This window comes from Homarus americanus, unplaced genomic scaffold (assembly GCF_018991925.1).
Source record: "Homarus americanus isolate GMGI-L3 unplaced genomic scaffold, GMGI_Hamer_2.0 scaffold59495, whole genome shotgun sequence".
Taxonomy (NCBI): Eukaryota; Metazoa; Arthropoda; class Malacostraca; order Decapoda; family Nephropidae; genus Homarus; species Homarus americanus.
Genome location: NW_024732415.1, coordinates 1,338,748 through 1,352,384, shown reverse-complemented (window position 1 = coordinate 1,352,384; position 13,637 = coordinate 1,338,748). Strand labels below are relative to the sequence as shown.

The following is a 13,637-nucleotide window of genomic DNA, read 5'->3' as shown; positions in this document are numbered from 1 at the left end:
GTTTGGTAGTTGCCTATTTAAATGCTTGTCATAAACTTGAGAAGTTTATAAGTAATGTACTGTGGTCTGGGTCATCATATGTTCACCACTGTTCATTCATGGGTATGTTTCCTTTCTGTAAACATTTGCATACAGTATAGACTAGACAAAATGCCAAATAGTGTAAAAATTAGATCATTGTAAATTATATAAAAACACCATATTCTATTAATTTATTCTTGTAATTATATGATGCAGGCTTTAAAATTTGACGAGTGAGTGCGTAAAGGAGCACAGTACGTGTATATTACTTTTTAAAAATAAAATACAGGTAATGGGCTTTATGTAAACTATTAAAATAAACATTTCGTTGATCTGATTGTTGTTTTTCATTTTGATGTCAATAACCTTATTTATATACAGATGAAATATATTATTAAATTAAGAAAAATGATGGTTCATAAATTTAAACATTTTTAATGGAAATCTTCATACTCACGGTACTGTACATTAATTATAAAATAACTGCAACATTACAGGTGCACATAATGTAGTACAGAACATGTTACCGTGAAAATTATGTGAGGTACCTTTTGCCTCTCATATGCAGGTACAGTATTATCATAACAGGCATTTTTAGCTCTATTAACATTATCCAAAAAAGAATATACAAAGTGAATCAATATAAAATTTTGTATATATTCGGTATTTATTTGTACAGTACTGTATGTACAAAATATATCAAATTAAATTAAAATTAACAGTAGATCACTGGAGGAGACAAAACAAAGTCAGTCTCGGATCTCCCAAGAGAGTCATCAGACATCCACCTCTGTCCTCCCAGTTTTGTGAAGCAAAGTTGTGTCAAAAAAATACCAGATGTAAAGGATGAAATAATGAAGCTACATAATAGTGAAATGCACAGCAAATTGATGTAAAGACATACCTATGTAATGAGTGCACAGTAAGTAGTTAATTCTTGGGGCGTACTGTATCTACGTTGTGTCAAGTTTGGTTGAAAAAATATATACTGTACTGTACTGCATATTTTCCAAGTACAATATAGTGAGGTAATGTTTAATACAGTATACAGAAAAAAAAACAGTAAAACTATAATTTGTCAACTACAGTATGTTAGTGAGACTACTGTACATTCAGCAAAGTTACTGTACCCTAACTACTGTAATGGGTTAGGAGGGATCTCTGTCTGCTGAATAAAATCATCTGGCATTAGCCAAATTTATGCCAAATAAAATGTTAAAAAAGGTGTACCGAAGAGAAGGGATTAAATGGGGTTTACCTGTACAGGTATTTGTACTCTGGCTGTAAGTTACAATTTTTTTATTTTTTTTTAGTTAACCTACAGTACTGGTTAATTATGTTTGGGAAATATAAAAAAATGGTTATTCAAAGACCATATTATGGGATACCATTTACTGCACCTGTACAGTATCTGATATATTAATCCCTTCACTTCTGGGGGGGGGGGGACCACTTGTAATATTTTATTTATCGAATGCCAGATTATTTTATTCAACTCGGAGAAGAATCCGTACATATGGGGTTAATGCTATCAATTAAATATTTCACTCTTGTCAAAACAACAAAGTAGACAAAACAGATTTCACTTTGGTCTAAAGAGTTGAAAATGACTAAATTACAGGTAAAATACACTTCCTTTGTCTCAAACATATACACTGTGTTCCTATGTTTACCTAAGATGTGTCCATTGATGTACTTGTTAAATCTACAGCAACAGGGGCAGCTGTCAGGTCAATAATTTCATCAATAACACACGGCTCATCATCACGTGAAGGAGAATTATCGTGGAGTAACGCTTGCTTGAGTTCGTGTAGCGACGTAACCAGAACATGCAGCTGTTTGCGTCGTAGAGTTAGCTTCTCCTCCAGCTGATCTCTCTTAGACTGTAAGGTATAAAAAAAAAAAGTCAAAGGAAATCATAAAAATAATCAATCAACAGGAAACTATCACCTTCACTACTGGTAAACAAAGAACCACCACACTCCTCGACCTCACCTTAAGAGAATGTAGCTGCTGTGTCAGATGAGCCAACTTATTAGCCGTGTCGGAGCGAGGGGGGTGTTCCTTAATCAGCCTCGCCAGTGCATCGTATTCTAACCTGTTCCGCCGCACTTGCCGAGCTTCCTCCAGTTCTTGCTTTGCCGAGCCAATAGCAATGCAAGCTTCCTTTACATTGGTGCTGGTCTCATCCCTATAAACACGAGAAGAAAAATCAATAAATCCACATAATGTATGAGCCACCAATGGTCATATATTAAGCTCTTTACATTACCAGGTATCATATCAACCAGTAATTGGCACTTCTACTTACAGTGTAACCTCGAAACCTCCATTTAATGAACTATACAGAGAAGAAAGTCCATTATATCGAGGGTTCGTTAGATGTGAAACTCCCATAAAATGGATTATACGAGGAAATAAGTCCATTATAAAGAGGTTTCACTGTGTTTATCCCCTCATGACTACTAATAATAACTCATCAACAGGTAAAACCGAGCATAAATCAGAGAAGAGACAGACAGACAGGACACAGGATATATATAGACAGACAGACAGGACACAGGATATATATATAGACAGATAGGACACATTTACCTGAGCAGCTCGTAGTGTTGTATTTCTTCCTGGTTCATGTCAACAATTGACTTCCACCTGAGGGACGAGTGCTCTATGGCCGCCAGCTGCGTGAGGAGTCGATCGTACTGGTTCTGGCTGGAGAGGACAAATGGCAGGAGCACGATGAAAGAACTACTGTATTACTTATTCTAATCACAGGAAATGTACGTCAACCTTAGAGAGATACAATTAAATTAAAACTAAGATAATAAATTTTGTAACCATTCTTAGCGATTATGTTGTTATTATTCAGCAACCTCCTGTTTGTACTTAGACTTTGTAATATTTGATCTGATCTAATCTAACCTAACCTTAAACCTCGTCTAATCTAACCTTAAACCTAATCTAACCGAAGTTAACCTAACCTAACCACGTAACATTTATCGTGAACAGATGTTATACCTTTCCTGGGGAGACTCCTCTGTTGAACACCATTTAATGAAGTGTTTCATGTACATCATCATCACTCGAGCATCACCTGTCCCATCTCCATCAATCATCAACCGACGCCTAATTATCTCTTCTGGAAATTACAAAAAAAAAAAAAATATCAGAATTACGATAATACACATAGTCAACTTTTTCTTCACTCTATACAATAATACAATGTACCTCACAAGTTCTTCCTCCCAGTCTTCTCTTGTTCAGTATTGTCCTCATTTTTTAATTTAACTTTAATAAAATCTTTTGTATTTTACTTTATAATGGTATTCTTCACTGACCTCTGAGGTGATAGCCATAAGTGGTCTTCCGAGCCACCACCACCAACACTTTTAATTTAGTAACTTTGTGCAACAGTTTCATAGAGCCTATCAGACATTCTCATATTATCAGTTGTGGTAAAAATGTAATCTCTTAATCTAAAAATGTGTGGCAAGATCTACACAACCTCATATATATTCATCTTGCTTCCTAACTCTTCCCTTCACTTTGTCCATTTTTGAAGCTCTATAAATATATATATCTGAGGTTATAAACAAGTTGTACTGGTTCATGTAGCTCTTGAATAGCAGTACTTACCATCCCCCATTGTGTTGTGAAGAAGGCAGCTGTTATTATCTGTCTACTTGGTAATAAAAGTTCTCTCACTCTCCTCACCACTCCGACTTGTGGCTTGTTTACACTGGGGTCACATTCACACATCCATTAAAAAAGTATTACAGTATCTCATATTATCCATAACTAACCAATTACTTTGAATGTATTTTTATAATTATATTTATCAAGTAATTTTTACTTATTTTTCTCCTTGTTAGACAATATTAATGTATATGTATTTTTTCTCAGGTATGAACGTTTACTTCATCAATGATATAGGATAGAATTCAATGTATTTCCTTTTATGCCATTCTAACTGTTTCTTATATTTTTTATTAAATTTTCTACGATAATTCCCCCTTCGGGGTATTTATCATATAACCAGTGTGGGTGCCTTTGATGACGCGCCTTCTGTTCAATCACCAAGTTGATTGCAGATCATAAGTAGATTTAACTCTGCCTCATGCTACCAGTTTGGACCTCTATGAACTTACACGTAATTTGGAGCTCTCTTCTATAGACAAAAGCTGAACATCATTTTCATTATACAGTACGTCCTATATAGGTTGAATTTGATCACCACCAGGACATTACACATAACAAAATTGTAACATTTGTCATCTTAATTTTCAATAATGAGATTCCCAGGCCTTTCGTAACCTGTATTACGTCCTTCACTTCAAAGCGTTTCAACTTTTTTTTATTAATTTTCAAAATTTACCTGCATTGTGTGAATCCCTGAGCACTAAGCTTGACCATCCTTCAGGGCACTACCTCTTCCCACACCACAATCCCTTGGTTGTGTACTTCCTGACCCCCTTGCCCACACAAGTTACCATAATAAGTTCAGTGGTTTATGTCATCAAGTTATTGGAAGCTCCAACAACTTGTCCCTGAATGCGAATTCGCAACTTTCGACTTACAACAGGTACCTACTTTACTGCTAGGTGAACAGGGACTAATGGGGGCTAGGAAGTAAGTCCAAACAACCCGTGACATCTTGCTTGCGAGGCAAGAACGGTACCGCTTCTACCACACTTAACTCATGAGACATAAAAGCAAGCATGAACTTAGCATCCTTCCCTGTTGGGCGCTGTAAACGCTTCACCTTGCACAAGGATGTGGTGTGCCCAATAAAAAAAAAATGTTCATATATTGTCACACGTGTTCAATTAATATCTATTCAGCCAGTCTTAAGTTACTCAGTACTCTTGGTATTTATTTACATACCAGTAACCCTGACACTATGACCTTCAAGAATTAATCCGGTGAAGAACTGTCTTTAGATATCGAGTTCAACATTTTGAAGAATTTTGGTACACATGACCATTGCAGATTTCTTCCTACCCAACATGAACTCTTAAGCCTCCTTTTAAGATGCAAAGAACTACATTATTTCACTGTTAAAAATATATATGAAAGTAGCAGCAATTCACTAAAACTCAAAACTCAAAATTCACTTTTACTAAAAAAGCATTTATGATACATCACATAACATATCTTTTGTCTTATAACAATGAATATAAATGGAATCTAGTCTTATGATACAGTAAAGTGTGTAACTTTACATAAATTTATAATTTTTCTTAACTCCATATGTTGCACATTATTTACATTTTATCAATCAAAATTACAATTGCATACACCTGTACATAAACCAAATACCTTTTTTGTTTAACGTCTGGTCCTAAATATTTGGCAAGTGTCACTTTAAAAAAATAACCAAAAGTGAATTACTGTATTGGTTTAACAAACAAACTCTTATATTCCACACATAACCATTTAATACAATTACCTTCTGTAAAATTGCTTGGTACAGTATGTATTGTATATAAAATCTATGAAATGTAGATTCAAAATAGCATCTAGAATTACCAAGACTGATCATAGTGCGGTTGGCCCCCAGGGCGTCCTCTCATAGGCGGTCTCCCTCTGAAAGAATTTTTAAACCCCCTTGAATGAAACTGCAGAGGTGGTCCATAGTTAGACTTAGGTTGGTCATCATAAATTTCATCTTCATATTGTCGAGCAGGATTATTGGTAAATGGACCCCCTTGAGGTGGGAAAGTTCTGTCATAATCTGCACTGTAGTCTTGCCTGCCCATGTTCCCCGGCCTGTCAAAGCCTTGTGAACCACCAGGTGTATTGTGCCTCTCATATGCACCTTGCTCAAATGGTTTACTGTAATCATTACTTCTATATTCTTGGCCTCCAAACTCTCTGTAATTCTTTAATGAATAATCCCTGTCCATGAATGGCCTTTCAGGCCCAAGGTAACTCTGTTCCCTGTTACCAAAGGGCACGTTGGTGATGGAATTAGTGTTCTGACGATCATCTGGACACGTAAATTCTTTAAGCGCTTCGGTAAGACTAAGTGGAGACTTTGATCTTCCTTGAAAATTTTGTGGAGATCGTGTTCTTCCTTGAAAATTGTGCGGAGATTGTGATCTTCCTTGAAAGCTGCGTGGAGACTGTGATCTTCCATGATAGCCAAATGGTTCCTGATTTGCAGGTTCTACTGACTGATTTTCTCTGAAACCTTTAATTAGTGATTGCTTATATAAATCTGGTGCATTTACACTCCCTAAATTCATTGGCCGTGGTGGAAATGCCCGAGGAGGTTGCTGATTTGTCTGTGGCTGTGTGTGACCAGGCTGTTGACCCAGCTGTGAGCGAGGGTATTGACTTAGCTGTGGTGGGTAGCCTCCAGCAAATTGCGGACATGGGTTTGGTGGAAAAGCTCTGGGAGGTTGATTTAGCTGTGGAGGACAAGTTCCAGTTGGTTGTTGATTTGGCTGTGGTGAATAGGTTCCAGCAGGTTGTTGATTTGGCTGTGGTGTTGAGGCTCCAGCAGGTTGCTGAATTAACTGTGGAGAGGCTCTAACAGGTTGTTGACTTGGCTGTGGTGTTGAGGCTCCAATAGGTTGCTGACTTGGCTGTGGTGTCGAGGCTCCAGCAGGTCGCTGACTTGGCTGTGGTGTCGAGGCTCCAACAGGTTGCTGACTTGGCTGTGGCGTTGAGGCTCCAGCAGGTTGCTGACTTGGCTGTGGTGTTGAAGTTCCAGCAGGTTGCTGACTTGTTTGTGGAGAGGCTCCAATAGGTGGCTGACTTGCTGAAATGTTGGTGCTGGGGTTTTGTACATTGTTTTTAACTGCTAAATCTTTAGTTAACTTCATTGACAGCTTCTGAAGACTGACAGTCTTTGACGTGATCAGTGTTTTCTTCAATGAATTTTTTGCATTCTTCTGCATTTCTGCTCGTAACTTCATTACTTTCTTACTGTCAGTTGCTTCCAGTTTTTTCAAATAAGCAGTGAGAGCATGTTGCTCCTCTGGCACTAAAGAGCGGAAGTTTGCCAAAAGCGATTGCAAGTCTTCCAATGATAATTTTCCCATATCCTTTACAGCGTCCTCTTCATATGCTGTTTGTAGGAGGGACAAGCCAGCACCTACAGAAGGGGGTGACTTACTAACACTACTATGAGTGGCAGATGGGAACAGTGGTTGAGGTGTTCGAGATGCTTCAGAGGAAGTAGAGGATGTTCTCTGTGGAATTTCCTTTGAAGGACTAACTGGATGTGAGCTCTGGGTTGAGTCTGCTGTAGCCTCTACACCATTAGTTCTACTCTGTGCTTGTTTTGTTGCTTGATCTATTATAATCTTAGAATGAGCAGCTGAAACAGCAATCAAAATGTTCTGCAAATCTTCTTCACTTGCATTAGAATTACCGACTTGTAATAAATGTTGGGCAATAAATTGGGCAATTTGTATTTTATCTTTGCCCAATGTTGCTCTAGCAATGCTGGCAATATCTAAGCCAAGGTACTTCTCCTTGTTGGATAGTTTTTCAGCTTCTGACTGAACCCACATTGCTCTTTCAACAGCCATTTGAGTGCGAACTAATGCGGAAACTCCTAAAATTCCCGCTGAAACCTGCGACGACAACTTCTCTCTTGCATAACGTACCAGAACCAAGTTATCGGGATCATTAAATAGCTCCATTGCATTCCCACTTTTTTTTTTGCATTCAATAGCCTTCTCCAGAAGAATAGTAATAGCAGGACCAAAAGAACCAAGTTGGTCTTCTAATTCATTAAGAATCTTTAAAGTCCCTATAACTGAAAATTCTTCCTCATAACTTTTGGCCGGTTCAATGTCACTCGACTCTATATTCTTGGGTGGTGAAGGATTTTTAGCAGTGGAACCAACAACACCCTCCTGTTCCCAAGGACTCGGGGATCTGTCTATGCGACTGACTACTTCCCCTTTTGGGTTTTCGGTATTCCACTTTGAATTTGATCCTTTATCGCTGGCTTTCTTATTGTCAATATCTTCCTTCAAAATCAAATCAGGATCATCCATATTCATCCTCTGCAAAAGTGCATCCCTACTCGATTTAAAACGACTGGCCGTCAGATCCTTGATACGCTTACGCCAATAGTCAGCCCATTCACTTTTAAAATCATACTGAAATGGATCTATGCCTTGTGCTTCCAGTTCAAAGCACCGACGCTCCCAGAACCTCTTCCACTCGTGATTGTAGTCGGGATAACTCTCGGGATTCTTCTCATAAGCTATCTGTTAAAAGAAAACAAAGTGTTACTAAAAAAAATTAATCTTGAAAAAACATGAAAACATACAGTTGAGCCTATATAAACTGACAAGAGCTAAAGGATTACTTACAGCAGATTAAATACTTACCTAACCTAGTCACACCCACGGTACCTACTTGCCTATGGGTACTACCCAAACCGACAATACCTATTTTGCCCACGGTAGTATCCCTATTTAACTCATTGTCACGTGTCTTGTAAATATTGTATTTTCAGTCACCTTTTAACTACAGTACCATCACTTAACCCCCTTCATATGGGGATGCTACTTTTAATACTCTATTTGCCCAAGACCATACAGGACAGAGAGGACCCCATACACAAGGAGTTAAATTGCCATTTTCCAACTCCTCTTGTTAATTAAATAGTTCCCTCTAGCTCACCTAACCCTCAATCTAGTTAAAATTTATTGTAACCTGTTTGAATTATCATCAAACCTAACACACACACAACCATTTCTGTATCTCCCAACTCTATGGAAGCAGCAGGTAATGTAAGCAGTCAAATAATTAAGTTTACAAAGCTGCCTCCAGTAGTTTTAATTACAGTGCAACCCAACAACTCTTCACCTCTTTGTTTATGCGCTGGGCCCTGATTCTTGCTTCGGCTGCTCTAAACTCCTGTAACTTTCTCTCCGTAATACGTCTGCTGCGGTCATCTGGAGAGTCCCTTTTCCTTGAAGAGTGGCTGCTGCGCTGGGTCGATCTATCCTTCCTGGATATAAGGAATGAAACAGTAAAGTGCCTGCAGCAGTGAACAGTAAAGTGCCTGCAGCAGTGAACAGTAAAGTGCCTGCAACAGTGAACAGTAAAGTGCCTGCAGCAATGAACAGTAAAGTGAACAAGTTCTACTCACACAATACCAAATATGATGAACAACAAAGATATGCTGTGACCATTCAAGTTTAACATAATATGTAGATGTAAACATGTAATCACTTTCTTTTTTAATGAAAAGCAAAGTCAAGCACGAGATACAATTCACAACAAAACAAACTATACCATTCAAGTGTTCACCATTCAAGTGTTCCGCCATGAAACGGTAGCAGTTGCCATCACTTTCAAACACACAAAAAAAAGGTTTGTGTTTTGTATGATGCTCAAATGATATAAGAAACATTAACAGCAGAAAGTGAGAAAGAAAACTGAACGACGGAGACAAGCAGACACCACTATTTCATAACAAATCCTAAAATTAACAGGCAGATAAAAATTTGATGTCATGCATTCAAAATCATTTTACACGAGGCTAACTGGCCAACACAGCAAGGCATTGTATCTAACACTGGCAAAATGACACTAAAATTTGTCCCTAATATTTTTGGGGGGAGAATTATCTTGATGAAATACATATATACAGAACAAACAAATGATTTCTATCTCCAACATCACTAAGAGGATATAGAAGGAAAAAGAATAACTTTAGCCCGGGAAAAGCAGAACTGGGAACGACAGAAAATACAAAGCTTTGTACTAACTTCAAACATCACTATCGTTTCTCCTTATTTGAGGTTTCTGTACCCCTTGATCCACTCAACACAAAGGTGGGAGAGGAGTACAGTACAGAAAGTAGAAAAAAGACTTTTCATTAAATATAAAACCACTGCACACTTCTCCTAACGAACATGAGGTTGATTATGGTGCGACTATCTTGGGTACACCACTCAACATGTCCACAAAACAGATGAACTTAATACTTACATCTGTACCTACAGTATTTAAACAATAGAACTGATGCTCTAGTTCTTCACAACATTCTGTCAGTAAACTTTCAAACTTCCACTAAACTGAACTGACCTACTGACTGTGCTCTTTCCACTTGTCTTCCTTGGCAACCGTCACAGATCAAACAAGTTGACTGGTTAGTGGTTGTTATGTGGGCTGGGAAATGTATAGCCATAGTTTCTTTCCTCTCATTTAACAACCATCAATAAATCAAAGCCTACAAAATGTAACAGCTGCCAAGAAGACAAAACTAGGCAGAACTTATAAAATAGGTCATAAGAATAACCCTGCCATGAGGACTCCAAGCAACAAATATTTAATGTATCTAGACTGTGATCATTTTAGACAGATGCACTTGACATAAACCCTATAAAGACCAATGAACATTAATACAAATTGAGAGCCAATGCTGGTGTTTACATGATGATTGGTGGCAAATCAGAAGAAAATAACAACATGGTGCCTGACATAATAAAAGGTGTACAGTATCAGTAGACTGTAATGGCACAGGATGCAATGTGTACCAGATAAAAAAAATATATAAAATATCACAAACATCATACCTTCTAATGGGCGACCTTGGCGATCTGTGTCTAGACCGAGATCGTCTACGAGGTCCGTGGCGACTGTGTGAGCTCCTCGACTGTGAGTCCGGGTGATGGCCGGGTGGAGGAGTCGGCGATCTCGAGTGTCTTCTCTTCCTGGTGCCGCTGCGGGAGGACTTGCCTTGATCCGTGCCTCGCTTCCTATGGTGTATAAGAGGACGATTAAATACAACCATTAAAAAATCACACTTGCATCATTCTGCCCCCACAAAAATTTATTAGTGTAATACATTCTAGCTGATACTATCCACCTAAGTAAGCAGTGCATTACATGACCACAATATCTGCGAAATAAAGGAATCTAACTCCTAAAAATATCAATTGGTGTTGTCTCTATCTGAACCATGCTTGCTTCTAGTCCTAACCTAACCACCGGAACATTTATTAGCTCACCACTTTATACCCAAACCATTACCCAGACAGACAAAAGACACCTCCCCCCAAAGACCCATCCTATCAGAGACTTAACCCCCAGAACACCCCCCACTCCCTCATTCGCCACCCCACTGACCACCACTGACTTATATGACAAACACGTCGGTCGATAAACGAAAACTCCCCAATTAATTTCTACAAAGTTACAAGGAATACAAGCCATAAGATCTAAAACACATCCACTAATGAGGGAACAAAACCAAACACACTGACAAGTTCTTATTGCTGATGTTTCCTTTCTCTCTCCTTATTTGTCTCTGTAGGTCCATGTTAGACCTACTCACAGGGCATAATAGGCACAGACAATCTTATAAAGCAACAATAACGACAGAATGACATCCTTACGCCTGCTTGTTATAGGGTGAATGGGACCCTCTCCTCCTCTTCGGTGACGGTGATCCAGTGCGGGCCTTCCCAGAGGGCGACACTGACCTGGAGGGAGACCGTGAACTGCTCTTGTGTCCGGAGTTGGGCCCAGGTCGATAGTTCCTCTTCCTGTAGCCTTGACCTGTAATGATAATGGTTACTGTAATGATAATGGTTACTGTAATGATAATGGTTACTATAATGATAATGGTTACTGTAATGATAATGACTACTGTAACACCATACAAGTAAGTGAAACACCATAATGACTACTGTAACACCATAATGACTACCGTAACACCATAATGACTACTGTAACACCATAATGAGTACTGAAACACCATAATGGCTACTGTAACATCATAATGACTACTGTAACACCATAATGGCTACTGTAACATCATAATGACTACTGTAACACCATAATGGCTACTGTAACACCATAATGACTACTGTAACACCATAATGGCTACTGTAACATTATAATGACTACTGTAACACCATAATGGCTACTGTAACATCATAATGACTACTGTAACACCATAATGGCTACTGTAACATCATAATAGCTACTGTAACACCATAATGGCTACTGTAACACCATAATGGCTACTGTAACATCATAATGACTACTGTAACACCATAATGGCTACTGTAACATCATAATGACTACTGTAACACCATAATGATTAGTGTAACATCAAGCCAGAGTCTCTAAAAGCATCTCACCAAGTGCAACAACTCCTCTTACCAGTCGTTGAGAATTTCCCCTCTGTTTTCTTAACTTCAATTATCTCCACGTCGTCGTTTACCAGGTCAATTGCCTCTGGCTTGGCGCTGCTGTCCTGATCTTCTTCTGTAAAACATATATCCAAGTGTAAATAAAAAGTTTTCCCTGTGCAGAAGTTATCAAAACATACGTTTAACAACTTTTGATCAGAATTAAACAAGTTACAAGATTGAATTTTAAGTCCAGAGAATAAATTTTAAGGTCCTGAGACACAAACACACAAGCAGATGAACAGAGTAAGTGATTTGTTAGTGATCCATCGTATTATAAAAGCTATCTCGAGCCCCCAGCGAAATATAAACTAGGCAACAGGTTGTTTGGTAGTTTACATACCTGGGAGATCAGGTGTTGGAGAAGTCTCCTTTGTCAATGGTGTTTCATCCTTGGTAGTGTTGTTGAATGGGGGGAGTGGAATAGTCTCTGGGGGCAACTTAGCGTCAAGAGTGGATGACGTCAGGCTTACGGACTCGCTCTCCCTTTCTTCTCCATTCTTCTTTTTTGGCTCACTATTCAAAGATTAAAAATAAATACATAAATAAAAAAAAATAATCAGGAGTAATTAAATATTTATAAAGTAAGGAGCAACCAGCCATAATTACAAATGTGAATAATCAAATCTGACAAATACAATATAAGCGGCTCTTTTCATTTTTGGCATAAGCAACCTTTAAGAAACTCTTACAAACATAGGCACAACCACAACACCACCAAGATAAATCAGTAAATAAAACCCAGCAAATGAAGGTAAAAAAAAATGTGTCTGGCTCTGACTATTTCCATTAAGTAAGAAAAGCCTTTGAGAGAATGACCATGAAGAAAACAAAAAAATGATTCAATCCTTGGTTATGCTCACCTAAGTTGACCAAATTCGTTAATCTTCTGCTTGAGGGACGCCAAGACGGAGGAAATGTCTCTCTCATAAGCCACTGCCAGTTTATGCCGACCCATCTTGACTTCAACCTGAAACCATGAGAGAGGGTGAGTGAGTGAGAGAGAGAAACTTTCCCATATATTCAACATGGCTCCACTCCTCTCACTTGCCCATTGTTGATACAAATACATAATAGGAACTTTTATTCAGGTAAGTTAATTTCCTATGATTAAACCAAAGCCCTCTTAAACTTTGTGAAGTGCAAGTAACTGAACCTTTCTATCTATTTATCTACTGTTATACTCTGTGTGTGTTTGTGTGTGTGTGTGTGTAAAAAAATGGCAGGAAATGAGCCGACACTAAGTCGAATTACGAAAACCCATTTGTTCACATCCATCAACTTCCGACAACCATTACAAAATACAAACTTTATACTGTGGTCATAACTAGCTGTCCCACATTAATAAAATTTCTCTACCATACGTCACCTAATGGGTTTAAAAGGACTCAAACGATAAACAAATTCTGCAGTACCAAACACACACACACACACACATGC

At 38.3% G+C, this 13,637-nt stretch overlaps 2 protein-coding genes across 3 annotated transcripts in view; both read right to left on the bottom strand.

Annotated features, from left to right (window-relative positions):
* Positions 1-440: 440 nt before the first annotated feature.
* Positions 441-3,766, bottom strand: LOC121868553 (THO complex subunit 7 homolog). The gene is made up of 5 exons (XM_042369288.1): positions 3,658-3,766; positions 3,040-3,160; positions 2,617-2,733; positions 2,017-2,212; positions 441-1,904 (listed from the first exon to the last, which is right to left on the bottom strand). Exons 1-5 carry the CDS (start codon positions 3,665-3,667, stop codon positions 1,695-1,697), a joined length of 654 nt encoding a protein of 217 aa, XP_042225222.1. The 5' UTR covers positions 3,668-3,766; the 3' UTR covers positions 441-1,694.
* A 1,358-nt stretch (positions 3,767-5,124) lies between these two features.
* Positions 5,125-13,637, bottom strand: part of LOC121868550 — a 29,117-nt gene continuing 20,604 nt past the window's right edge. Inside the window, exons 7-13 of one of the 2 annotated variants that reach the window (XM_042369280.1) lie at positions 13,061-13,167; positions 12,541-12,713; positions 12,169-12,273; positions 11,397-11,559; positions 10,575-10,757; positions 8,857-9,001; positions 5,125-8,252 (exon numbers count right to left, since the gene is read on the bottom strand). In XM_042369280.1, the coding sequence (XP_042225214.1) occupies positions 5,547-8,252; positions 8,857-9,001; positions 10,575-10,757; positions 11,397-11,559; positions 12,169-12,273; positions 12,541-12,713; positions 13,061-13,167 (3,582 nt within the window). In that variant the 3' untranslated portion in view covers positions 5,125-5,546. The remainder of the gene's footprint in view (positions 8,253-8,856; positions 9,002-10,574; positions 10,758-11,396; positions 11,560-12,168; positions 12,274-12,540; positions 12,714-13,060; positions 13,168-13,637) is intronic. The other variant, XM_042369281.1, reaches the window with a different exon arrangement.

Coding starts and splice junctions, on each gene's coding strand:
- LOC121868553 (XM_042369288.1), bottom strand. Junction 2,734..3,039: donor GAGGAGTCTCCCCAGGAAAG/GTATAACATCTG, acceptor TGTCCTCTCCAG/CCAGAACCAGTACGATCGAC. Junction 1,905..2,016: donor AGCAGCTACATTCTCTTAAG/GTGAGGTCGAGG, acceptor TATACCTTACAG/TCTAAGAGAGATCAGCTGGA.